Consider the following 26,673-nt stretch of genomic DNA (forward strand, 5'->3'; position numbering starts at 1 on the left):
TACTCCATAATTTAGTTTTCATGCAACAAAAATGTCACCGTTCCGTACTCTTGCACGCTGCTGCGATTTTTGAAAATCTGTTATTACACTCGCCACTGATCAGAGATCGTTACTGATGACATCAGAGCTCGACGGTTGCAGGGCGACCCGGCGCTGGCGGACCGGTGCCTGCGCGGTTCCCTGAGGTCCGGGGATTTCAGACAGTCGGCTCCAAACCGCCACGTCACAGCCGGAGGAAAACGGGGCTGAGGGCCCCCGCGCTCGCTGTTCTCGCGTGTTAATGGGACCCGCTCGCGTGGAAGTGGAGCCACGTCTTCCAGGGGACAGCACCTCGGAGAGGCGGTCGGGGACCCCGGGCGCTGTCTGCCGAGCCGGGACCAGGGTGCCCGGCACCTTTAAGGGCCGGTGCCCGGGCCTTGCTCAGCCTCCTTCCCGGCCCACCTCTGAACCCTGATTGACAGGGCGCCGGGGAGGAGGAGCCCAAGGAGGCCCGAGAGGAGGTGCAGGCAGGAAAGCAGGGGAGGAGGGGCCGCCTTCCCTCCGGTGACCAATCGCGGAGGGGGGCGTGACCCGCCTTCTCTCGGAGGGCCAACCAGCGGAGGGGGCGTGGCCCGGCCTCTCCTCCCTCCCCCGCTGTCCTCCGCCCCCCTCCTCCACCCCTCCCCCTCCCCGCCCGCCCCCTCCCTCCCCGCCGCCCTCCTCCTCCTCCTCGGCTGTGGTTTTGTGTGTGCGCTTCTGGAGTCCGGAGCCCGAGCTAAACAAAAGCAGGAGCCGGCGGGGCTGCCGGAGTTTGCGGAGCCGGAGGAGGAGCGAGCCGCGCTGCGCCCGCCGGGCGGGGGGCTGGGGCTCGGACTAGCCCACCCCTCGGCGGCCGTTCGGCCCGGTGGGGGCGGGGGAAAGTTTGCCTCGCCAGCCCCCTGCCTGGCGCTGCTTTCTCCCGACCGGAGCCTGTTTGCAAAGGGATTAAGCCGCCGATCCGCGCGCCGGAGCCCATTCCTGCCTTGTGAGGAGCCGGACCGCGCGCCCGGGGCCAGCTCCGGTTTCTCCCGTCCAGGGGGAAGCGGGCTCGTTTTCCTCGCTTTTTGGGAGTCGACACCCTTCTCCCCGGCAGCCCGCCCCCGCGCCCCTCCACGCCCCCTCCCCCGCCCGCGCCCCATCCTCCCGCCGCCCTGCCAAGAGGGAGGCAGAGGGATTTTTTTCTTCGGCGCTTCTTCGCCTGCCCTGTGTATCCTGCCAAGGATCCGGAGACAGCCGGCCGGGTCGGAGCCCGCAGCTGCCGGGGGCCGCGCGCACGAGCCGGGGCCGGGCCGGGCGGCGCGGCGCGGACATGGACGAGCAGCCCAGGCTGATGCACGCCCACGCGGGGGTCGGCATGGCCGGGCACCCCGGCCTGTCCCAGCACTTGCAGGACGGCGCCGCGGGCGCCGAGGGGGAGGGCGGCAGGAAGCAGGACATCGGGGACATCCTCCAGCAGATCATGACCATCACGGACCAGAGTTTGGACGAGGCGCAGGCCAGGTGAGCGGCCGCCTTTTCTTCCCCTTTCTTGGGTGTTTTTGTTTTTCTCCCTCTCGCCGGGGGAAACAATGGGAAGCGCAGCCGCACGGCGCTTTCTTTTAAAATGTTGTGTCGTCCCCCGTTCCGCCGAGCAACTCCCTGGCGGAGCCGTGCGGGGAAGGCGCGTGGCGGCCGCCGGCGGAGTCGCCCGGCCCGGCGGCCGTGCGGGGCGGGCGCGGGCGTGGGGACGCGGAGGCACGCGCCCGCGCCCACGCACACGCCCAGCTCGCGGAGCGCCGCCGCGGCCCGGCGGCCGCACTTTCGGCGGCTTTAAAAAAGTATCTCGGAGGCGCGTGGGCAAGTTGTCGGCAGATTCAGTGTCTTCTCCGCGAGGGGCCCGTGACACGACAAAATAAAATGTCCTGACAACACTTGTTTTGCAGGTTTATGGATCGGAGACTTTTGATTTTCTTCCCTGATTTTTTTTTCCTCCAAAATCAATTTTTATCTCTTCTTTTTTCTACCCCCTTAAGAAAAAAAAAAAGGCAGGGTAATTCTTTGTCGCTAGTTGTCAACTCTGCAGAAAATACTGTATACTCATTTAGTTCTTTTTCCAAAAAAAGTCGATGGGAAGATAGAAAAGGTTATTTTGCCTTTTAGACATAATTGTTAGTTTGAAGAGACTGTGATATTTAGTTTAACTTTATTGTCTCAGTTTGAGTCTGTGGACTGACCTTCCATGGCACAGGGCGTGTGGTCCTTTAAAAAGGGGTGGGGGACAAAAAGCACGCATGCTTTTCCTCCCATGCCACTTTCAGGACCACTTAGAATGCAACGTGACAGAAATGAAGGTGCATGTGAATTTTACATATTCCAGTCCTGGAGGGCATGGCGACCAGAAAGGAAACATCGTAAATAAGCCGTGTGGCTTCTCAACTTAACTCACTTCCAGGGTTATAGTTCTCCACTCCAGGATTTTACGGTAAATTCTCTTTCAGAATGAAACACAGACTCATTGGCAAGCCACTAACAGCTTGCTCAAGGCCCATCTCGAAAGGAAGAATTTTTACAATGTCATGACCACGTACGTACATGTTAGCAGTCACCCAGCTTTGTTAAGTCTCAGCAGGTTAGCACGTACTCAGAAACACACACACAATTGCTATACCTCGAGTGACTAGGTTATGTGGAAAAGGCATCGTTATATGTACTTTTGTCTTCAGGAAATTGGAATTTGAGTTGAGAAACGAGAAGGAACAGTTAAAAGCATGGGCGTTAGGATTTCCACTCTTATTTTACTTGCTCACACATGCAACATGTAAACGCAGGAGTGCCGAGGCTCATGGGGCTCTGAAAACTTGGAGATGTTCAAAGGCTGGACCTAGTCCACATTTTTTTAAATAGGGGAAAGTTTTCCAAAATTAATCAGTGTTCTTTTAGAATTTTATTTTCTGAAGAAGAGCTAATGGGTAAGTGGGAGCTTTCCCACGGGCATTTCCTTCTCAGTCCGAACCGACTTCTCCATTCCATTGTTCCGGGAAGATAAACTCAGACCTGCCTGTGTGCTGCCTTAACAGTGAGTTTGTGAAGTGGAAGGGGGACCCGGAGGGCTGGACATTCTCCACTTTCCTGATGTTCAGTCCCGCTCTGTTTTGTAACACTGAGGACACCCGTGGCTTGGCGGGCTCCCTCTTTCACGGGCCTCCGTGCTGAGACGTCAGGGATAACTGGGGCGCAGGGAGGTTCTGTTCTCCCTAACCCCAGTGAGGGGCCGTGGAAATGCAATATTTCAGTAAAGCCGTGTGGGCTTGCTTTTGTTTTTCTTTCTTTCTTTTTTTTTACCTCTTTTTTTTTTTTTTTTTGCATTTGGGCCTGCGTATAAGAATACAATTAATGAAAACTGTTTTAAAAGGCTCTCCAAAGAGATCTTTGATACATTAAAGTCTTTCCCACCCTTTTTTTTTTTTACCCCACACAACTAAATGACCACTAGGCTTTCTCTTTGGTTCACAATGTAACTCCACTCGGCAAAGGCTGGATCTGGTTTTCCTTTCATAGTTGCACCTTCATATGATACATTTATNCCAGTGAGGGGCCGTGGAAATGCAATATTTCAGTAAAGCCGTGTGGGCTTGCTTTTGTTTTTCTTTCTTTCTTTTTTTTTACCTCTTTTTTTTTTTTTTTTTGCATTTGGGCCTGCGTATAAGAATACAATTAATGAAAACTGTTTTAAAAGGCTCTCCGAAGAGATCTTTGATACATTAAAGTCTTTCCCACCCTTTTTTTTTTTTTACCCCACACAACTAAATGACCACTAGGCTTTCTCTTTGGTTCACAATGTAACTCCACTCGGCAAAGGCTGGATCTGGTTTTCCTTTCATAGTTGCACCTTCATATGATACATTTATTATCTACAAAGTAAACCATGAGTATTTTAGATACAATGTATGTATTTGTCTGATAGTCTAAGCTGGTTCCTCTTTTGCTGTGGAGTATATAGGGCATGCTTCGGTTTCTGTTCTTCAGGATGGGTGTCTATTTTTTTTTTTTAACTTTCAAAGGGATTAAAAAAGAATTGCATGCGTGTTCAGTGCCAGGGGCTTTCATTTCTCTTTACACATTGATTTTAGTTAGCACACAGAGTTCCCTTAACTGAGAGCTGATACGATCAGCGTTTTGTTTCCAAAACAGTGTCTTTCTGCTAAGTGCTCCCACAGTCAGATGAAGAGAAAGGTATTGTCTTGTTCCTCCTGCACATTCTGAATGCAAAGCGCACGAGAACCAGGTAAATCACTAATCTAAGAGGCAGAATTGTATTTATTTTTCCCCCAATGGGTGCAAGGTCCTAATTGTAAATAATTGAATTTCAACACCTGCAAATAAGCGCCGTGTGCGCAGGAGGCATAATGTGAACACAGAGAAATGAATTTACTCCCCATATGGGTATGTCTGCCCCCTGGCAATGCATTTCCATACTCTTTAACTCGGGACTGAAATTTTATAAATTGCCAGTTCTGCTCAGAAGACCTTTCGAGCATCTTGTGTTTATGAGAATACGGGGAAATCTGCAGAATGAATTCGAGCACATGGACGGATTAAATTTGAAAACACACGCAGACCGAGAGGCAGGGCCGCTCCTAGGCTGTGGGGGCGACATAGATTTTCTGAAACTGTTAACCCATGCGTTGGCTTTGCGCTTTCATTGCCCAGGACAGCAAGCGTTATTGGTTTAAGAATTCCACTTTGATTACACTACTTAAAAAGAAAAACCCCGGCTCTGTCTAAATGGGCGTAATTTAGGTTAGTTGAGTTCTGTAGCTACAGCCCTGCTCCCCCTGCTAATTAACGGGATTCTTTTTCTGTGGCGGGGCTCTGTGGATTAAGCCATAAAGCCACCGAAGCGTACCACGGAGTTACGCGTGGGGTGTCACCCTGGCGAGTGCTCAGCCTGTCCCCACTTCGCACTGTGGACAGCGAGGTCCTGGTGGCCCCCTAAGCTGTGCTGTTGCTCCTTTCTTGCAGAAAACACGCTCTGAACTGCCACAGGATGAAGCCGGCCTTGTTCAACGTGCTGTGTGAGATCAAAGAGAAAACAGGTAGGACCGAGACTCCGGCGTCTCAGCCTTTTCTTTGGCCAATTGACTCACTTAACCAGCAATCAGGAGCCCGTCATTTAAATACTAAAATCGCAGAATGGAAGTATTCTCAGGATTGATCTCGGCTCCAGTAGGCCGTCCTGGGCCCGGCTTCCTGTAGGAGGGGCGCCAAGTGTCCTGGGCAGTCGCCGCCGTGGGGCTGCTGCCTCACTTTCCTCCACCCCGTCCCCAGCGTCCTGGACCCTGGGGCGGACCTAGAGGTTCTGAAGGGAAGTTTGTAGAACGACGTGCCTTTGGGGGGGAAATGTGAAAGTAAACGTCCATTTCCTGAAGGAATGCATCTTGGCCCATATTTCAAAGGCTCATTTGGGGGGAGTCGTTTAAAGTTCCCTTCCTTTCTGTCTGGCCGTCATGCAGGGCAGCAGCACCCAGAGGCTCTCACCGGGGCCTGCAGAGCGGCCGCCTCTGCTGCAGCAGCTCTGGCTGGGGGAGGGCCCGCGGCCTCCGAGCAGGGCCCTGGCTGGGCTCGGGAGCAGGGACCAGCGTGAGATGACTCCTGTGATGTGCTCTACTTTCCAGGCCTCCTGGCGGGGACTGACACTCACGACAGATCCCAGGGGGGCATTCAGATCCTAAAGCCATGATTAAAAAAGAGCAGTCATCAGTCGGTGTTCCTAGACCACAGAGGATCCGGAAAGGACACTCAGCAATGTCCTCTCGTTTGTTTATTTTAATCCCTAATTTCCCAAAGTGGGTGAATCTCTGCCTCCTGCAAAGACAGAGTAGAGGGGCCGCCGGGAAAGCCGGGTGGGAAGGTGAAGACCGAGGGCTAGTTCCGTAGAGGTGACTAGAGCGGCTGCTGGCTCTCAGCTGGTGAAGTACCTGACAGCCGGGTTATTTATTTATTTTCCGCAACAAGGAGTGTAACCGTCAATAATTCATATCTAAGCCACATAAGCAAGGGCACGACATGGATGAAAGTGACAATAAATATGATTGCATGCCTGGTTGATATACATTGATAGTTACACATGCAGGGGTGGGGGCCACTCAGGGTGGCTTTCTGTCCTGTCCGAGAGCGCTCTGGCTTTCTCTTTTAAAAAATAAATAGTTTCAAGATGTGACCGCTTGATGGACTATGTAATTACTTGGGGCTTGAACTGTATGAAAAATTAGCGAGCAGCTCCTTTGTTGATCGTTCTCGGCGCTGCACGTAGGACCCGAGACAAAGCACCTGAGCAGCGGCGCCCGGACCTTCGGGTCGCCCGCCGCCCCGACCCCACTCCCGGCAGAGCGGCGGTGGCTGGTGTCGGCGGTGAGGCCCCTCTGTGGGGATTCGGGGCCGTGCATACCGGTGTCCAGAGCTCTTTCAGTCTGTCGCACGTCGTCGTTTTCCTGTTAGCTTACAGCAGGAAGCCTAAGGGCACACACGGTTTTTCTTCTCCTTTTCCTTCCTTCTCATTTTCTTTCTTCGTCGTCGTCTTTTTTAAAATCTTGGTTGTTGTTGTTTTTTTTTTTTACTGTAAATATTTGGTTTGGTGAAATTTGTGTCTAATCTTGTGTGTGTTCTGCTGCTGATCTTGATTCATAAAATATGTGATGAAGATATAAGAGTGTGTTTGATAGTCCAGGCTAGAGAGACTCTATGAGGACACTTCATTGGGTTTTTACTGAAAGGAAGCCCACCAGGGCACTTACTGTGTGTGGTGGCCACAGTGTTTAGTTCCAGGCATCTAATTAAAACCCACGGAGGCAGTCGACTGAGTGGGGGGGTCGGAGCAGAGGTCCGGTTCCGGCGCGGGCCGGGGAGCGCTTTGCTCATTCACGTTAGTCACGCTCGTGCGGCAGGGCAGCCGCGTTGGTCAGAATGTACTCCAGGGGTGTGATTTATTGTCGGGCATACATGTATTTTGTTCCAAAAAAATTCTTGTCATTTTATGACATTCATATTTGGAGATTTTTAAAAATCCAAGTCAAGGGTTTATGTGTCGTTTCTAGAAGAATATATTTTAAAAAAATCTTGTCACGCCCTGTAAATTGAAAACGATCAGCATCACTGCCCCGGTTAGAGGGAACGCACGCGCGCACACGCAGAGTTTGGGACTGAGAGGGCTTCCATGGGTGGAAGTTAAAAAAAAGAAACAAAGAAAAAAGAAGGAAAAAGGCCTCCCTCCCTCCGGTGTTCCGCTTGTGTGTTGCAAGGACCGGGCGCAGCAGAAGACTGTCCCGATGGCCGCGTGTCCGTGGGACAGGTGGCCGCCTGGGTGCCTCGCCCCGGGCCCTGCCCGCACGTCCTCCTGCGCTGGGTGGGTCGCAGGCATGGACTGTAAGCTTGCGGGGTCGCAGTCCAGAGCCACGGAGGAGAGTCACACGCGTGCCATCCTCGTGCCGCTTCCTTTGAGCCCCCTTGCACTTCAGGAGGGTTTCTGAGCCGCCGTCTCGGGCCTTGTGGTTTAGGGTGGGCTTTGTGGGTTCGCCAGGTGCACGGCCTGGCTCGCCTGCGCAGGTGGGTGGGCCTCAGAGCAGCCCGGCGCTGCGTTCCTTTGCTGCTTTTGCTCTTTGGCTTTTGTTAATGATTTTAGCTGGGAAACTCGGCGAAGATTCTTACTAACCTTCAAGAAGTTTTAAAAGAAACAGGCGCACGACACCCAAAGTAGGCAGCAGCAGCCCCGTTACAGTTGATTGATAGGTATTTAAGTCAGAAATTACTGTGGGGATATTACCAAAAAATGTGTCCTCTTGCTTCAGGGTTGGAGCAAGCTTTTACTTGGATACCTTTCTGCGTTTTAAATAAATGCTAAGAGGAAAGAGTGCGGCAGAGTGCCGGCAGACAGGTCTCCGGCGACAGCAGGGAGGTCCTCCTAGATGCCCAGCTCGATGTGCGTTTCCCCAGTGGCTCTTATCTGTGCCCCTTCTGGGACGAGGGGGTTCGACACAGAGCTCTGGGCCAGCTGCTGTCGCTTGTCCTTGGTTTCAGGAACCGACCTCTGCCTTCTGACGTTTCCCCGGTGTGTGTGCATGTGTGCGTCCCGGTGGCGGGTCGACGGGCTGGACCAGGAGAAGGAAGTCCAGTATCACATTCCACACAAAGACCTTGATGATTTAAAAAAACACCCCTTGATTTTTCTTTTTAAATTCTGTGTCCAAACCATGCGGGGTAACTGTTAGGAAAACAAAAAGACTGTGCGCCGCCCACTCCGGAGGCCGTTGCGGGCGGCGTTCCCGTCCGAGCCAGTGCGTGCACTGCCGTGAGGGCAAGGCACTGAGAGAGTTAAAAACTAGTTTCTGCTTCCTTAACCCTCTTCTGTTCCCTGCCCTGTGTTCCCACTGCCCGGGAGCACCCCCTGCAGAGACCGGAGTGTTCACAGGGCACCGCGGCGCCTCACCGGGGCCCCTTCCGCCCTCACCTGCCTCTGCTGCTCACCGCAGCAGTCACTTGTGGGGCCTTGGAGCACCACTCGTGCGTGTGCAAATGGGCACGCACACGTGTGTGTGTTCCGTGTGGGTGGGGCCCTGGGAGGAAGCGTGCGTCACAGGGAAGGGGCTCTGACGGGTTGAGGCCGTGAGCGCAGAACAAGCGCCAGGAACTTAGACAGTTGCGAGCTGCCTCTCGTCAGACGCGTTGTGGAGGAGAGGCGGCCGAGGTGGCTTTTCACAGGGGTTTGTCTGGGGCAGAGTTCAAGTGCCTGTGTGTGCACACGTGTGTGTGTTTTTCCACCCCCCCTTCCCCCGCGCCAGGGTCTGAGAGAGACAGAAGAGGAGGAAGTCCAGGGCAGGGAGCTTCTTGCTGGCTTCACTGGGCACTGCGTTTGAGGCACAGCCGTGTGTTGGGCAGAAGTAACGTGATCAGGCCATAAACTATTTATCGTCACAGGGACGTAAAGCATGGCGCTCATCTTGAAAAGTGCCCCTTCTCCCCATCACTTTGGTATAATCTATTTTTCATCAAGTTCTGGCATCTGAGAGGTGGGGAGGCGGGTGTGCAGAGGGCATGGGTCCGACTTACCCAAATAGGACTTAGGGGAATCGGGTGTCCTGTCTTCTAACAAAAGGAGTGTTGGCGAGGGCTGGAACTGAGAGATCCAGGGCACTGGGAGCGAGCGGGTCAGAGGCGAGGCTTGTGGCCTAGGAAGTGCGGGTGTTGGGGCTGGAGGAGGAGTGGGGGGGGCTCTCAGCGGGTGGGCTGCTGGGGTGAGGGCATGGTGCTGCGTGCAGCTCACCGCTGGTGCCAGGCCTCTCACACGGGGTGGCCCCAGCACCCCACTGACGCATGACTTTCTGGTCGCCGTTGTTGGCAGGTTACAAAAGACGCTTCGGGTGAGCGAGCGCACCGAAACCTAGCTGTTGGAGGGTCTAGCAGGAGTAAAGGCGCTGAGTGTGTGGTTGGCCGGGTGCGCGAACGTCTCCCACGAGATGGACAGCAGTTCGAGCACGCCGCCTGAAATGTCACGTGGTGTGCTTGCGCGTGACACTGTGTTACAGAATCATACACTTACAATTTTGTAATGAAAGGTTTTTGTGTAATAAAAAGAGGTGTTAACTTGTGCCAGACCCTGTGTTTCATTTTCACTGAGAGCCTGACCCTGGCCGTGACTGTTTGGGCGCTTGGCCTTGTTGTTGGGTTCAGGTTGCTTGTGCACGGACACAGCTATGTGTTCTGCTCGGGGAAGTGAATCTAAATATAGCTTCGTCCCTTTCCCTTTTCATGAATTTTTTCTTACTCACACGCCACCTGATGAGGCGGGGTCCCGGGCCCCACTCCCAGAGGCAGCCGTAACTCGTTTGCACGTGACCCTGCGGCACCCCGTCCATGGTTTATCCCGGGCCGCAGAAGGAGCCACGTCATGCCGGCTCCACCCCGGGGTGTGCGGTGTAAGGAATGCACTGATTGATAAATAAAATAAGTGGTAGATTAATGAGTTGTTTGCAAAGTGCTTTGCACTCTCTGGGCTATATAAATAAAAGATGCTGTAGGTTCTATAATCAATTATCTCAGGGCTTGTATCTGACTCCATCTCCTAGGATGGCGGTGCGTTAACCCTTTCGGGGTGAGACACATCCGCTGGTCTGTGAGGCCTGGGTGCCCCGTGGGCACTTGGGAGGAGACTCCCGCGGAACCTTCTGCCCTGCCTGCACCTTGGAGGTGCCGTTTCTCAGAATGCGGCAGAGGGGTTTCCAGAAAAGAAAGCGCAGGTATAGACTGTCATGAGCTCGAGACAGCTCTCTCCCTCTCCGGCAGAATAAGGTCAGGAGCGGCTTCCTGGAGGCCGGCCCAGCTCTGGCAGCTCTGTGCAGCCTCCCCCGTCACTGGTGGGTCGAGATCACGACGGGCGGAGAAGGTATCCTTCTTGGTGTAGGTCACAATTTCAGCTCCATCTTCCACTGATATGTTTGTCACTAAGCAGGGACTGGGATGGACATGTCATACCTCTACTAGATTTAAACCTACCTCTAAATAGTTACAAGATGGCCAGCAAATTGTTCCCCGTAAGTTTAGGAGAACCGCCTCTAGCCGTGGCTGAGGGCTTGGTCTCTGAAGCCAGACCACCTGGCCTTATATCCTGTGTCACTGATCTACTTTGTCAGCTGTGTGACCTTATTCGAGTTGCTAGCCCTCTCTGTGCCGCGTTTCCTTCGTCTGTAAAATGGTGATGATAATGGCATCTATCTTAGAGGCTTGTTAGGATGCAGTGAGGTAATACATGTAAATGACAGTGCCTGGCGCAGAGGAAACAGTCAGTAACTGTTAGCTGTTATTATTTCTGGCCCTGCTTCCTTGTATGAAAAAGAGGGGCTTGCACCAGATGGTCCCCAAAGACCCAGCCAACGCCAAGACTCCGTGATTCTGTGCTGAAAAGGGACCCAAACTGCTGAATTTGAGATTTGCTTTCCTTTGTTTCCCTCGCCGTTCTCTTCGAGTGGGAAGGAGCTACCTCTGGCCGGAAGGCTGGGACTGGGTTGGAAGGAGAGTGGGCAGAGCGGGCAGAGCAGAGACAGAGGCATTTAATCGCCCACACGCTGGGCAGCAGCCCCGGAAAAGCCCCAGAATTGCGTACATCAGGGATGGCATTTTCTCCGCATGGGCAGTGGCAGCGGTATTCCATAACCACGGTTAGAAACGCTCTCCCCCTGGAGCCGCGTGGGCCCCTGCGGGCCGCGGACAGAGCCCCAGAGCCGGAGGGCTGAGGCGGGGCAGGGGCCGCTCACTGTCGTCTTAGTTTGGGAACAGTGTTACCTTCGTCAGGACGACAGCCTCGGGACAGAGCTGTTTATCATGCCGTCTTACAGTTTTTGTGAGCCGTGTTTTATCGGCCATGGGACTCACCCATTTGGAGCGTGTGGTCCAGTGGTTTTAGCAGGGTCACACAGTCCTGCGGCCATCACCCCCTCAGGCCCAGAACCATCGGCGGTCAGCTCGCCTCTCTGCCCCCCGTAACCACTAATCTGTGTCATGGGCTCCTACGCTGGACGTGTTCACGTACATGGAACCAGACCGTGTGTTCCGTCACCAGCTTCACGTAGCGTGATGTTTCCAAGGTCCAGCAGTGCTGTGGCATATATCATCAGCGCTCTGTCCCTTTCGACGACCGAATAACGTTCTACCGTGTGGCTGGACCACACGTTGCTTATCCGTTAATGAGCTGATGGGCATGTCAGTGGTTTCCCCGAGTCCGTGTGGCTGTGGGCACTTGCACACTTGTTCTGCAGGGACACGTCTTTGTCTCCCCGGATCCGTCCCAAGGGTGGGTCTGCCGCTCCCGGCTAGCCCCGCGCTCAGCGCTTGCGGACCTGCCAGGCTGTTCTCCAGGGCCGCTGTGTGGTTGTGTCCCAGGGCCACATTGTAGACGACACTCCGCCGTGTCCTGCCTGGGTGCTCGGGCCCCACTGCGCCTCCTCTTCTTCCTAGAGCGGTACCTCATCTCTGGGGAAAAGCGCCCCGATGCGTTCCTGTGACTCGGCGCGGGTACAGTCAGGGCTGTGCGGACCTGCTCTCCGAGCTCTTGGCAGTGTGAAAGGGAAGAGGAGTGAGTCTCAGGAACGCGTCTCGGCGGGATTCCAGGTGCCCTGTGCCCCAGAGGACGCCTTGGCGACACGGATGGGACAGTTAGTGGCCTCTCGGGAAAGCCAGGGTGGATTCTCAGAACTCCGGTCTCCTCCTCCGGACAGGAGAGCGGCTCGGCGTGGGGCTGCTGGGGGGCTGAACGGACAAGGCCGCACAGCGTGCAGCAAAATCGGGTGGCTCAGTTAGTGGCCTCGACGGTTCCTTTTCTGAAACTGTGGGCGGAGAGTGGGCGCCCCTCGCATTCGTGTGGCTCTGTCTGCCCAGGCTGGGCTTCCTCCCGCTTGCCCGGGTCCGAAGGCGCACTGGCCGCTCCCAGGGCTCTTTTAGGTGCTGACGGGTTGTCGGCCTGGGAGGAGCAAGTCCGGGCCTCTCCCTCGCTCGCCCTGGAGACCTTGAGAGCGGTCCCGTAGGGGTGGACACTTGTGATTTTGAATTCAGTGTCTCAGGTTTTCCAGGAGCCCACGTGAAGTAGAGGGAAAAGACACAGCTGATGGTAATTTTAACAGTAGGTTTTATTTAAATCCACATGTACCTAAAATATTCAACGTGATCAACATGAACATAAATGAGGTGGTTTACTCTTTGTTATTTGTTGTCCTAGGGGTTTGAAGTTCACGTGTCGTTTATGCACCAGAGCCCAGGAGCTGCATGGGGCGGGGTCTGTTCGTGCCACTGGCTCGGCCATGGACAGGGTGGGGGGTGGGGGTGGGGGTGGGCCGAATAAGTGTTTGTTTTTTCTTCTTTTGGCATAGCTTTTCCCGCACAGAAGACACATGGTGGTTTCCGCCTCAGACGTGATCTGGTGGTTCTGGGGCAACTGAAGTTGGTTCCTCGTGGGCAGCGTGTTCCAGAAAGCACAGTTAAGGCTCTGGTCCTGCGGGGAGTGTTGCCGTGCTGGGCACTGCGGGGAGCTCCTCCCTCTCCTCCTTTCTCTCCCCAACTCCTTGCTCTATGCTTCCCTCACTTATGCTTGACGACCTCTGAACTGTCCCTAGGATGGCACAAGCTCTGACTGGGGATGGACCCGGCCCAGGGCCCGTGCTGGGGCTTGGGCGCACTGGGCCCCAGGTCAGGGACCCTGAGGCCAGCGCCCGTGGCTTCCGAGTTCACGTGTTATTTTGAGGGTGCCATTTAGCCGCTGGGTCTCCAATTCCCACGCCCGTGGAAGGGCGGCTCTAGAAAGCCCCCAGTGTGACCCCACTTTCCGGGGCCATGAGCCCCACGTGGTCTCTGCCAGGCCCAGGCCTCCGAGGGCAGGAGACTGGCAGAGCACTGGTGAGAGAAGGTGCCTTTTCTTTGCGAGCCCGTGATTCCCTGTTGCTTCTCGACACTCATGTGACACGGGGTACGGTGCTGTCATGGCCACCGCTGTCCACCACGCTGGACTGGAGAAGGCGGACTGGCAGGGCCACAGACGGGTGATTTTTCACTAATGGAAGGCCAGTGGGAGCCCAGCCCCAGGCTGGTCCATGCTGCTGACTCAGTTTCCCGTGTGGTGCCGCGTGTAGGTCTTGGTCCGGGACCGGACGCCGTGCTGGGGAAACACAGGTGCGGGTGCAGGACTGGAAACGCCGCAGGTACAGGTTCACCTGGTGCAGCCAGGCGGTCAGGGAGCTGGAGCTTGGTGTCCACCGCTTGGTGTCCACCGCGGAACCGAGTCCTCTGGCTCGCCGCTGGCCCCCGCCGAAGCTCTAAATAACGTGCTTCCCACCAGCCTGTCAGTGGGGCTTCCGAACACAATGAGGACGTTCAGAGGGGACTCCGCCTTTAAGGAAGTGGGTCTGGTATGTGAGGGGGGGGCTGTGCTGGAGACAGGGCTGGACCTTCCTGCGGGCAGGGCCCGGCACCTGGTGGTCTTGGCTGGAGGGGCTGAGCCTCGGGCAGTCTCCTAATGTCACATCTGGTGATGTGACACCAGATGCTGGCATGGTGAGAGGATCTCCCTCCAGTGATGTCACTGGCTGCCTGGAAAGTTTGCCCCCATCCTCTGTCCCCAACAGAGAAAGGCTCTGTGAGGCCCCACAGGTGCGCAGGCCAGCACCTAGCCTCCGTCCCTCCCGGGATGGCTGGGTGGAGAGGCAGCTTTGAGTGAGCTGCGAGGCTCTGCACTGGGCTCGTGTCCATAAGCAAAATCAAAGTGGGCCCTGCTCTCCTGTACGCGGCCTGCTTCCCGGGGTTCCTGTGGCCCTAGCCTTCTGTGTCCGGGGAAGCCTGGTGGGAGCCCAGGGGGCAGTGTGTGCGATCACGGAGGGTGGAGGCCCAGGAGTGACCGCAGGGTGGGAGGGGTGGGTCAAGAGTGGCCTCGTTCTGAGGCCAGGAAGGGGGAAAGGACAGAAGCAGCCAGAGGAAACTGGGGATATGAGAGCTTAGGTCAGGCAGAGCAGGAACCCGGAGTTGCCGGGAGGGCTCCAGGGCTGCCTGAGGCAGCCTGGGGGGCCTAGGAAGATGCGGGGGAGCCCCAGCCTGGGTAAGACAAGGGGCCACACTGGGGCCTGGGTGCTGACTCCACCAGCCGGGCCTGGGGCTTGGCGGGGACCGGCTGGAGACCAGCATGGTCGGCCTCGCAGGGGGGTGTGGGGAGGCCCCACACTGCGCTGGTGACCCGAGTGCTGGCCTGATACGCCCAGATTGGGGTGCTGGGGTGCCAGGAAGTGGTGTGACCAGAGCCCCCAGGCCCTGAGCCCCTCCCTGGAGGCCCAGTGTCCTGTGTCCTTCACCTTCCCATTGGCTCCCTGCCGGCTGCATTCAGGGAAGTAGGACAGGACCGCCCCAGGGAGATGCCCCAGGGACTGACTCCCTCTGTGGGGCCCTTCAGCGGGCCCCTCGCTGGCAGGTCTGAGCCATGTCGCATGTGCAGAGTGCTGGGCCAGTGGGCCATGGATGGGGTGCCGTGGGTGGGGTGCTCCCAGGAGTGAAGGTCAGGAGGGGTGAGCACGGTACCGGCGAGGGTGTGCTCGTGCACACGCGTGTGCTTTCCTGTTTGCTCCGCGCTGTCTCTCACTTCAGTGACGGCTCTAGCTCCTGCGCGTGGTTATTTGCTTGGGGGGTCAGACCCCAGCGGCCCAGGTTCCTGCAGACTCCCTGCGTCCTCTCTACCCCACAGCTCTTGCAGGGGGCCCCTGTTTTCCCCTCAGGAGATTTTTAACCCAGAGAACCTGATGTGCTTCCAGCAGCCTAAAGCCTTCATTTTCCGTGAGCCTGGCCTGATTTCTTCAACACAGGAGAAAGGTCAGCGCCGCAGACAGCCCTGGCGTCTTGTACCGCGCTGGTCTCGCCCCCGAGCAAGGCCTCCGGTGGCCCAGTTTCTGCAGGAGTCCTGGGAGACGGAGACGGTCGAGCAGACTTGGGTCACCTGCCCCTGCCCCTCCCCTATAGGTGTCCCTCCCGCCTGGCAGGAAGGGCCTGTCGTAGGGCTCAGGCCCAAGCCTCGTCACTTTGTTTTCCTTCGGAAAGAAGCACCGGGAAAGATGGCCTTGCTGTGGGGTTACTGTTCTTACATGGAGCCTGGTGCCTTGCCGACACTGCACAGTCGCAGCCTCACAAGGCGAGGGCAGGGCCAACGGCAGACCCTCCGGACTGAGTGAGCGTGGGGGCTGAGGCCGGGAAAGTGGGATGATGCCCCTCGTTCTCCGAAAACCTGTGGATGAGCCCTCTCTCTGTGTCCATCGGCCCGGCCTCTGGTCGATGGCACGGGCTGGGGTTCTCCTCCCTGCCACTCTGGGGCAGGGGAGGGGGGCTCCTTCTGTTTGCTGACTGAGGTCCTTGTGACTTCAGGCGGTTACTGACGGCAGTAGTAGGACCTGCATGGCGACAGAAAGCATGGAGGTAACTGCTGCCCCCTGCCCCACTCCGGCTTCAACTCCTCGCTGTCCGGGGGTTGGTCCAGTGTGGTGCCTTTACACCAAGGACAGACGCGGCTGCCCTGCGGCTTCTGTGCAGGCTGGCATGGCCGAGGGTGGGCTCTGTCTTCTCCTCACCTCCGTGGCGCCCCGAAGGCGCCCTTTCTTAGTGGAGCCTGAAGAAGCGTGTGTGTCTGTGGGTCTTCCGGACCGTGCCTTGGCACACTGTCTGCTCTGGAGGTGTTGGGGCAGACTCACCTGGCCCTCGGGCTGGGTAAGTGGAGAGTTAAAGATGAATCCCTGCCCTGGCTGGGTTTTGTTTTTCCAACACCAGGTAGACCTCCTCGTTTCAGACTGTTGGGAGGGCGTGGTGGCATTTCATCCATTCACGGCTGCAGTGCGCGTCAGTGGGCCATCTCTGAGAGGCGCTGGAGAGAGGAGGAGAGGTCCTGGTGTGCAAGTCATGGGCTTACCTGCGAGGGGCTCGTGGCCCAGTTAGGGCCTGGGTCACGATCATTCTCCTTGTCACGCGGCCCACCATTCTTCCCGAGCCCCAGTGCCCCTGACAGCACAGCACCTGGCTGCTTGGGGCCAGGAGTGCGCTGGGAAGGTCTGCCAGCCGCGGAAAGTGCACTGACCCTCGGGTGAGTGGTGCACGCACCTGCTCTTGGGCAGCCTGAGCAGGGCTGTTTGAGTCTTGCACACTCGGCCTCCCTGCCCGTCCTTGAACCTGTGGTCGGGGCTCCCTTTCCTGTGTGCCTTCCTCCTTCGCTCTGTGTGCTTCTTCCCCTCCACAGCCCCCCAAGTGGTATTTGCCCAACTTGTGAGCTGAGAGAACTTGACATTTTCCTGCGATGGCTGGAACTTACTACCCGCTGAGTTGGCATTCAGTGACATTTACTCACCTGGGCAGCATAAGCTCCTCCATCCTCGCCCAGGGGCCGCTGAGAGCAAGAGGGCCCTCCCCTCTGCCCCAGCGGCACTTTCCGGATGCATGGGGCGCATGGGTCTGGTCACTTACACTCACGTGCATGTTCGTCCTGTGTGGGCGCGTGTACATCGGGGGGCTGCGCCTTACCCACGTTCTGTTTTCATGTGTAGCTTCCTGGTTCACGCTGACACCCTCCTCCTCCCCCCGGCAGCCCCCCGCCTTCCTCTTCTTCCGCCAGAAGGTGCCTTGGTGGTCCTCGAGGCCTCGTGCCGTCAGCTGTCCTGGCTCCTTAGGCACTGGGACCCTGTGGTAGCTTTCTCATCAGGGTCTGCTCGGCTGCCCGCCCTGCTGGGAAGGGAGTAGCTGCTGTCCCTTGGTACCAAACTGACAAGGACTGGGTTCGGCCCAGTCACTGGGACAGGCTGGCCCTGAGGTGTCTCTGGCTCTCGGAGCAGCGCCCGTCTTTGGTAAGTGGGCGTGCTCCGTCCACGTCAGGAGGGGCGTCTGCCCCTGACGAGTGGGGCTGGGCCGGAGAGCAGTTCATTCAGGGACCAGGGTGGCAGTGACATCCAGGTGATGTGACACGGGCCGGGCCTGCTGTCACCACGTCACCCCAGGTGTTGGAAGGGAAAGCGAGGTCTCCGGTGCTTCAGTGCATCACCTGGGAAGCAGCGTCACCAGGAAGACCTGAGTGAAGACGCCGTTCGGAGAGGAACCCGGGCCCCCCGCCCCGGCTCCCTGCCTGTTTCAGCGTCTCCGCGTTTGTGTTCTCTTCTCCCCCTCTTCCTGTGGCCGCGGGGGTTTTCCTTCCTGGGGGGTGATTACACCAGGGATGAAACTTCCTTGTTTATCAGCAGTACCTGTGACATGTGTGATTGGCTTATTTGTGGCTCATCTCATGCCAAAGCAGACCTCAGACGGCTTACCGAAAGCTATAAGCGACACAACGAGATTCACTAAATAAATGAGGGGAGCAGGAGAGAAAGTTTGTGTAGAAAGATAAAAGGCCAGGGAATGCCAGTGCGTGGCCCTGAATGCTCACGACCGCTAGTGGGGGTCTTGTCCAGTCCAGATCCCGCAGAGGCCGGCTGCAGCCTAGTAGCAAAAGCAAAAGGAGAAACGGGTTCGTCTTAGATTTCTGAGCTTTTAGAATTGAAAACAAATTGGCTGTTTCGGGGAAGCAGATGGTTTTCTTGTTCTAGGCTCGTGTGGACTTTCTCCCATCGTCTGGCTGAGAAGGTGCCAAGTGACTCAATGGACGGACGGTGTCCTCAGTGACAGCTGATGAACCCAGACAAAGCGCAGGGCACACCCCCCCCCCCCCCCCCCCCCCCCCCCCCCCCCCCCCCCCCCCCCCCCCCCCCCCCCCCTCCTGCNCCCCGCATGCAGCCTCCCTCCGCGGTCTCGGCCCTCACTGCTGGTTTGTGATCCAACCCCTGCTTAGACTGAGAGTTTCTGGGAACACAGATTGGCATTCGTGCGTCCAGCACACAGTAGGTGCTCAGTTACCATTCTGAAAATGGAAACACTGTTTTTCCTATTCACCCAAAAAAGGAGAAAAATCAATTTATTAACCTTTATTGAGTACTTGCTACTAAAAAAAAAATCAATGAAAAGTTCACCCCCCACCCTAAGCAACTCGTGGTCTCCCGGGAATAAATGCGTCCGAGCGATGGGCTGTAACCGGTGCGGCTGCTGAGGGGCGCGCACGTTTCGTCCTGTGTCAGCTGTGACACACACGGCGAGCAGCGAGCTCCCCATGCAGGGTTGGGTGCCTGTGCCGGGAGGGAAGGGAAGAGGGCAGCGGCCATGGTCTCCCGGGTCCAGCCTGCCCACTCCCGGTCACCGGGATGGGGCGGGGGGCTCATTTGGTGTTTTCCTGGCTCCACCTGGCAGCCCTGCGGGGAGAGACGACGGTTCCAGCACCTCCTTTCGTTCCGCCCTCAGAGGCCTCCCCCCACCCGCAGAGCCTGCCCGTCCTCTGTCCCGATTCCAGAAGTTAGGCCAAGGCGGTCTGCACCTGCTGACCCTGTGCCCGGGGTCCTTCCTGCAGGGTCCGCCAGGGTGCTGGGAAAGGGATGCCCGTGAAATAACAGTGATAATCACTACAAATGAAGCAAGAAGTCGAAAGTGGGGTTTTTTTCACGGTGGAAGAAGTGGTGCAGGGAAGACAGTGAAGCGGAGGCCCCCTGGGCAGCCTCACACCCTCTTACTGCGGTGCGGGCCCCCCGCCCCGTGGGAGCCCCCCCATGGGAGCCCCCCGCCCCATGGGCCCCCCGCCCCGTTGGGAGTCCTTCAGTGTGAGCACCTGTAGCTTCTCTCTCCTTTGGCGGGGAGGAAGACTGCCCCCCACTCTTGCCAGTGCCCTCCCCCATCAGGAAAGACCGCAGGCTGGAGTCCTGGCTCTGGCTGGGCCGGCACTGCCAGGGCCGCTCCCTGGGGGTCCCTCCCAGGTGCCAGCTGGGCCATTGAGGAGGAGGAGGAGCAGCTCAGGTTCCCTGTACAGGTTCCGTCAGCGCCATCCCCCAGGTCCTGCACTCACCCCTGCGGCTGTGCTGCTGAGCCCCTCTCTGGAGTGGGGGGTGGGGAGGGCCTAGACCAGGACCCTCTGTGGCCTTGAGGAGGGTTCTGGTGCTGGTGGAGCAGTGCGGTTGAGTGAAGGCCTTGGGGAGCTTTCCTCGGCGTGGTGGGGAGGCCGGGGACCAGCACCCTGGCTGTGCAGTGCGTTCCCTGCTTCCTCCCTGTGCCGGCCCCCAGGGGCTCCCCGAGGGAGACAAGCCCTCGGGTGGGGGCAGCTGCTGCCAGGCTGTGTCGTGCCCCGAGGAGACACATGGCTTCTGCCGTGGTCCCACTCTAGGCTAACAGTGGCCTTTAAAGAGCTGCAGCTCAGGGTTGGGGACAAGTCTCTCTCTCTCTCAGCTCAGGGTTGGGGACAAGTCTCTCTCTCTCTCTCTCTCTCTCTCTCACACACACACACACACACATACACACACACACACACACACACACGGGAGGAGAGACTCAGGGCTGTGCGCACGGTGAGGTGTGCAGACGTGCTCACAGACCTGTGTCGGCTTTGCTCTGGGCCTGCAGACAACCGTCAGTTTGAACTGTCTCCCCTTCCCTGGCGCCTTTCCCCTTCCCTTGTCTTTCTGCAAGTCTGCTGTGGCTTTATTAGGAATTCCCTTTGCTTTAGGGAAAAAAACAGGAGAGAGAGACCGGCTGGAGGGGGAGAGTCACAACTGGGTCCTGGCGGGAGGCCCGCAGCGAGGCCGCAGCCTCCCTAGAGCAGCCTGCTGTCTTCTTGGGCGGCCCCGCCCCCACCCTGCTTCTCCTCTCGGAGGGGCTGTTTCTGCCCTCCTTACCCCTCTTTCCCTTCTGTTGTTTGGAGAGCAGCTCCCTCACTCTTTCCCCCGAGTCTGGAGCCAGAGAGCAGTGATTTCTCCTTGCCGGCCTCTCCTCCCCTCCCCAGCCCCCTCCCGGATGGAGAGTTCATCCAGAGTTCGCATCCAGACTCCGAACAAAGTGGTGCGGACCTTTTCCTGACTCCTCACCCTTTGTCCCCGTCACTCAGTGACAGACAGGAATCAAATGCTGGGGGCCCAGCCTGGAGAGGGGCCCTGGGGGAGGGGGGGACGGAGCAGAGTTCCCAGTGACTAGCTGGGTCCTGAGAAACCCACTGAGGGGGGAGGAGGGGGGGAAGAGGAGGGGGAAGGGGAGGCCAGGAAGAGGAGGGTGCGTGCCCAGAGAGGGCTCCTGTCCCCCGGCGCAGGCTGAGCTTTCCCAGTTGTTTGCAGGGGAAGGGAGACGGAGAAGCTCTCTGTGCTCTTTCCTGACGCGCGCGCCCCGCTGCGAGTGGGCTGTTCTTGGACGTTAAGGGCTCACCTTTGGAGGTGGATTAGCTTTCTCGGACACCAGAGGACCATAGACCAAATCACTTCTGGCAGAGTGCCAAGTGCTCCCTGGTGCCCGGCAAGAGCCCATTTACCTCTAAAAGGTGAGTTGTTTATTGCCGGCAAGTGGAATATTGGCCGTAATGCCTGCTCATCCATCCTTTCCCGTCCCTGCGAGGGGTTTCAGGTGGAGGTGATATTGTCCACCTGCCACCACGGGAAGGGGGCTGACAGATGCCTGTGAGTCCTGGTGCCAGGACCGACTTGGGGAGAGAAGGGGCAGTGACTTTTCCAAGGTCTCGTGGGCAGAGCTGTTGCCCCAGGCTGAGTTAGGTGTCCCCAGTCACCGCGCGTGTTTCTCAGAGGACAGCACGCGTGTTCGTTCCGTGCGGCCTTGTGAGGAAAGGCGGACAGAAGGACCTGTGCGGCACCCCCGGGGGCTGCCCACCTGCCAAATCCTGGGGGTTCCGGGCTGCCCCCTGTCTCGTTGCCACCACTGCCCTGTGCCTCAGGGTCTAGGCAACCAGCCGCTGGGGGTGGAAAATGGGCCCTCCGCCAGTGAGGGGGAAGTTCAGGGGCCAGTTCCGTTCTTCGGTGAGAACGGAGAGGACACGGTGTGGGGGGTCTGGGTGGGCATCCTGGCCAGAAGACCTATGGCCTTTTCCTCCCTAAGTCACAAAACCCTGGTGAATTCTGACTCCTGAAAGTAGGACCCTCACCCAGCCCTTCCCAGCTGGGTGGTCAGCAGGAGCTGCTCTGTTGGGGGGACAGGGAGTGGACCCAAGGAGTCAGGGTGTGGGGATTTCATCCTCTTCCTGACCGAGGACTGTTCCCGCCAACTGTAATCCAAATACAGAACAAAATACAGCCAGTGCTGGGAGCTGAGGGTTGGTGCAGTCGGAAGGAACTGAGTGTGCACCCACACTCACGGCACCTGAAGAGTCCTGAAGGGCCGCCCCCTGAGTGGAGCGTTGCAGCGGGTCCCTCTGTGCCCACTTTGTCCCACTCAGAGTCAGCCCGGGAGGCTGGGGGGGTTGACTCTCCAGGGAAGGCGCGGAGGCACAGGGCTTGCACCTTCCTGCCCAGACCGGCCCGGCGGCCTCTGCGTGGGCTCCGTGCATGCGCAGGGCCCGTGGCAGACTGTTGGGCAGCGAGGCTCCGCACAGCGAGCTCTGGAACCACAGGACGGCGCGTCGGGGAGGGTCTTGGCGTCTTGGGTTCTCATTCATCTCAGGCTGCCTCGAATGGAAGGTTACCTTTCCCAGGGTCCCAGAGGGGCTCTCACTGGCCCGGTGGCACAGACAGCATTCACTGGAGTATGTGCCCTGCTTTGGAGAACGTGCTTCCCAGGGATTCGGCAGCAGCATTTGCATACAATGCGTGTTTTAATTACTAGTGATGCTCACCAGTGGGAAAGCCGTCTGTGTGGGACTGCTTTCCTGGTGCCACTGTGACTGACGAGGACTTTGTGTGCGTATTTGAGTAACACAAGGGCATTTCTTCCCAGCGTTTCCTAACCCAGGCCTCTGGGGGCGGGGCCTGCTGTTAGCAGGCTGGGCCGGTTTTCCTGGTCTACGAGGAGAGAGAGGACAGGCCCGAGCTGTCCCCGGGCTGAGAGGAGCCAGGAGACAGCGTCCACAGTCCAGCTGCACACTCCTGCCTCCTGCCTCTTCCCAGTGGCCTTTTGGGGAGGGGTGTGTCGTGTGTCCTGGGAAGTGGGAAGCTGGGGGAGTCCTCTGGACGGGGCAGGGGGTGCTGTGCCGCTCAGTTAGATGCCGTCTAGACTCCCCACCTCCCCTGTGGCACATTTGGCAAGCTGACAGGTATAATTGATGAGTTATTTTAAGAATGTGATTCCTGAGTAACTCTGGAGTGGAGGACTGTTTCTGAGTAGCCACCGCAGCCCTGGGGGGGGGGTGAGGGGAGGAAGGGGCTGGGGCCTCGGGGGGAGGGCCTTTGTTCCAGCTGGGCCCTGTTCTGGGTGTGGCTCTGAAAGGGGCGCGGGAGAGCCTAGCAAACTAGGTCCTCCGTGGGCTCACGCCGCAGTGTGTGGGTCACCAGTGCACGTCCTAGCAGAGGACACTGCACCGTTGCTCATGGATGTTCATGGCCACCTTCCCAGCCGAGTCCAGAGGAATTCACAGAGCAGCTTCCATCACATCCAGCTGGCCTCGCTGCCTGGCTGTCCCAGTTACGGCTGTCCCTGGCTGGCCATTCGCCTCTGCAGGGCCAGCGAGCTGAAGGTCAGCGAGGAAAGGGAAGGGGACTTGGAGGCCGTGGCTGTGGCCGCGTTTCTTGCTCTCTGCAGTGCCCCAGTGGGCAGCGGCTGTGGGCGGAGACTCCCCGTCCGGCTGGAGGGTGACAGGCTGTGACCTCGCCGGAGGTGGCGTAGAGTTCCCGCTGATAAACTCAGGGTCGGTGGCCATGGGCGGCCAGCCAGTGTCAGGCTCCTTGCGCTCGGACTTTGAGTCCTGCCCTCAGGACACAGCGTCCCCATGCCTTGCTGACCTGGAGGCACTTGGCCGTGCTGCCCCCCGGCCCCCCCACAGCCCCACCTCTCGACAGAACCAGCACCTGGCTCTTGGCATTGCCACTGTGGGTGGGCCGCACTGTGGGTGGGCCGCCTTCCAGTGTTAGGGGCACCCCAGGTTCTGGGGCGCCTTCTGAAGAACTGAGCTGTGCCCCTGAGAAGTTCGGGCACTAAATTTGCCCTGCGGTCTTCTCCCCTTTTCCCTGATGAGAAGAATTAGCCAGAAAGAGACATGGTGTGAATTCTAGTCTCAGTGGTTACCAGCTCACAACCCAGGTCAAACCGCTTAACATCTCTGTCTGTTTTGATCTTTAAAAATACGAGTGTTTAATTTACCTCTGAAACCTGGTGGGAGAGCTGCAAAAGGATGCATAGCCTTCACTCTGTAAACATAGTGCTCACTCTCTTCTTTCCTTTTGAGCTTTTATGGGGTCAGATTCACCCTGTCCTGTGTCCTGTGCAGTGTGAGGTGTCTCGCACCCTGGGGACCGCGGGCTCATCCCAGAAAGCAGGCGCCCACACACCGTTGGGTTCTCCCAGCCCCGCCCATCTGCGCTGGGTCTCCCGACTCACAGGGTTCATTGCTGGCAGACTGGGCAACTTCAAGGGTCCCTTCCTCTGGGAGGAGCCACATTCTTCCCACGGTGCCCTCCTTCCCACCCATCCAGGCCTCGGGGAGGCAGCAGCGGGCGTGGTCCTTACCACGGCTTACCGTTCGCATAACCCTGTGTGACTTTCAGTTCACTTCCCCATTTTCTTTCACACGGAAGGTGGCATTATCCCCACTTGAGAGATAAGGACATTGTACCTCTGTAAGAAAAAGTGAAACCCTGTTGCGCCACGGCCCGGTCACAGGCAGGCCGCTGGGAAGTGCGGCAGGAGATAGGGTGTCCCTGCTGTGAGCAAGGCCCTGGAGGTCGCCTGTCTCCTCCAGCGCCGGGAGAAAGCTGTCCTTTAGGTTTAAGCAGAAGATTTTAAATTTGCAATAACTGCATTAAAAAAAGGTAAGAGGACATAGGTGAACCTAGTTTTAAAACTACTTGCGAGTATTTAAATACTCTTTCCACCTGTCATCAATTTAAAAATTATTAATGAGATAGTTTACATTCTGTTTTTGTACCGAGTCTTCAAAATCGACGTGTGTTTCACTCTCACAGCCCATCTCAGTGTGCAAACTTCGATTCAGGCGCTGGGAGCCGCCTGCGGTGGCGGCCACCCAGCCGGCAGTGCCAGGCCAGCCTGACCCTTGACCCTTGACCCTCACGGAGGAAGATGCCGGGAGACCGACTCACTGATAGGAGCCCACAGGCAGCCGGCCGCCCCTCCCACCACAGGCCCTGTGCCCCCCGTCTCCAGTGTGAAGACGGCAGCACCAGGTTCCGCTTGTTCTTTATGCTCACATCTCCCGCTGTGCTCCCTGCCTGGGCTCAGGGAGGGCCCCCACAGGTTCCCAGGCTTTCGCGGGGTCCCCAAAGTCCCCCTGTGGCCTTTCCAGCAGCGGAGAGCGCTTCCTGCCTGGGAGGTGGGACCAAGGAGCTTCTGCCGCACGCGCAGACCCCCCTTCAGAGGGAGAGGCTCATCACTGCCCAGAAGCCCCTGGTACAGCCTTGGATTTGGGCGCCACGCTCCCTCGCACTGCCTGGACGCCATGCATGCGAGCTCGCACATGGCACTGCGGATGAAGCGGGCGGCGCGGCTGAACCTTCGCAGGGAAGGCCCCAGGTGGCAAGTGGCAGTGGGCAGGCGAGGACGATGCGGGTGGTGTCTCTCGAGGCCAGGCCTGAGCAGCCCTCGTGCAAACAAGGTCGGGTACCTGCGGGATGACGGCTCCGGGCAACCTCTTTGAAAGAAGAGAAGCCCTGTATTAATACGTGAGTCGTTGGCTCACTGTCACCGCCCAGTTCAGCGCTGCCTTGAGCAGGCTGTCTCCGGTCCAGTGGGGTCGGTGTGTGTGCCCCAGCTGCGGCGGCCGTGGCGGGAGATCCTGTTTGTGGGGAGGGTGGTTGGGGCTGCGATCACCGATGGCCAGTGCTGTCGACATTGAGCTCTTGAGTGCTGATCGACAGCGCTGTGAAGGGCGGTCTACAGAACTCGGAATCGGGTGCTGTCCTTTCGGACAGGCCCTTGCACACTGTTCCCTAACAGTGACAGAGGAGACAGCCAGCCCGGGCTGCCCTGGGGAAGTGCCTGCTGGGGACACGCAGCTGCCAGAGTTGCTCCAGGGGCTTTACTGTTTGCGCCTTTGGCGGGGCCCAGCTCCGATTAGAAGAGGAGAAGAATTTCCCAGGAAAAGGAAGTCAGTTGTTTGAGCCAAGTTCTGCTGTTACTAGACTGAGTCACAAGCCACAAACACGGGGCGAGGGCGGGGAGTGGGGTCTTTGGTTTCATTGGCGTGAGGTTCACGCTTACGGTCTGTTACGGGTGCTGTTCACCTTTCTCCGTGGCCTCGAATGTGACCGGCACCGGTCTGGACAGGCTCGCGGTAGAGAGACGCGGCTCTAGTTGGGGAAGCGCTGTTGGCGGGGCAGGGGCGTCTGTTTGCCCAGCTTGATCGTAGATGCCAGCGTGGACGTTTCCATCCTCAGCCCCCTTCGGCACCAGGTAGGGAGAACAGTAACTGCTCGGCAGCGTCTTGAGACTTAAGGTTTTCCTGTTTGTAGCACAGTTGTTCCACCTTGATTTCGCTCTGTGTTAACCTCTGAGCTCTCACAAATCTCAGCCTCCCCAAAATGAACACTACCCAGGGGGACCCTAGAGTTCAGGCAGGTGTGGGGTCTTGGCCGAGGCCGTGCAGCCGGGGGTGACACGGGGTCTCCACACCTCAGTCAGTGACTTGTCTTCAGTCGGGGTCCAAGTTGGGGTCCTTGCTGCAGTCGCAGGTCCCACGAAGGTTGGTTGTGGGGCCCAGGCTCCGGGCGGCCATCCCCAGTGGTCTCCTGTGCTGTGCCTTGGTCTGTCAGCTGCCCGGCAGTGCAAGCCTTCTGGGAACCCATTCTGTGGTCTGAAACCTTTGAAAATACCGCCTCAAGGCACACTCAGTCCTTCAGGGGGGTGGGGCTCCCTGGCCCAAGAGCTCGCTTGGGGACCTCTCCCTGACCTCGTGGTCTGGGGACGGGACAGAGCTGGGCTGTCCTGGCGGGTGGCCATCTGGCTGGAGGTGGGGAAACACGACACGAGTCTTCGAAGTGGTGGGACCATCTTGCTGTGCGGGAATGGTGGTACCTGAGGGGGCCTCTGGGGGCGCAGAGTTGACTGGCCGCCTCACTTCCCGATTTGTCGGCCTGTGGAGGTCATCTGTCACACCTACCTGCAGGTCCCCAACCC

General features: G+C 57.9%; 1 protein-coding gene across 2 annotated transcripts in view; it reads left to right on the forward strand.

The window, feature by feature from the left end:
• Nucleotides 1-711: 711 nt before the first annotated feature.
• PBX1 (PBX homeobox 1) overlaps nt 712-26,673 on the forward strand; it is a 207,518-nt gene continuing 181,556 nt past the window's right edge. The window contains exons 1-2 of one of the 2 annotated variants that reach the window (XM_037035161.1): nt 712-1,518; nt 5,020-5,093. In XM_037035161.1, coding sequence (XP_036891056.1) covers nt 1,328-1,518; nt 5,020-5,093 — 265 coding nt within the window. In that variant the 5' untranslated portion in view covers nt 712-1,327. The remainder of the gene's footprint in view (nt 1,519-5,019; nt 5,094-26,673) is intronic. The other variant, XM_037035162.1, reaches the window with a different exon arrangement.

The sequence above is a fragment of the Sturnira hondurensis genome, unplaced genomic scaffold (genome assembly GCF_014824575.4).
Source record: "Sturnira hondurensis isolate 20B ecotype Veracruz unplaced genomic scaffold, ASM1482457v3 Scaffold0022215, whole genome shotgun sequence".
NCBI lineage: Eukaryota > Metazoa > Chordata > Mammalia > Chiroptera > Phyllostomidae > Sturnira > Sturnira hondurensis.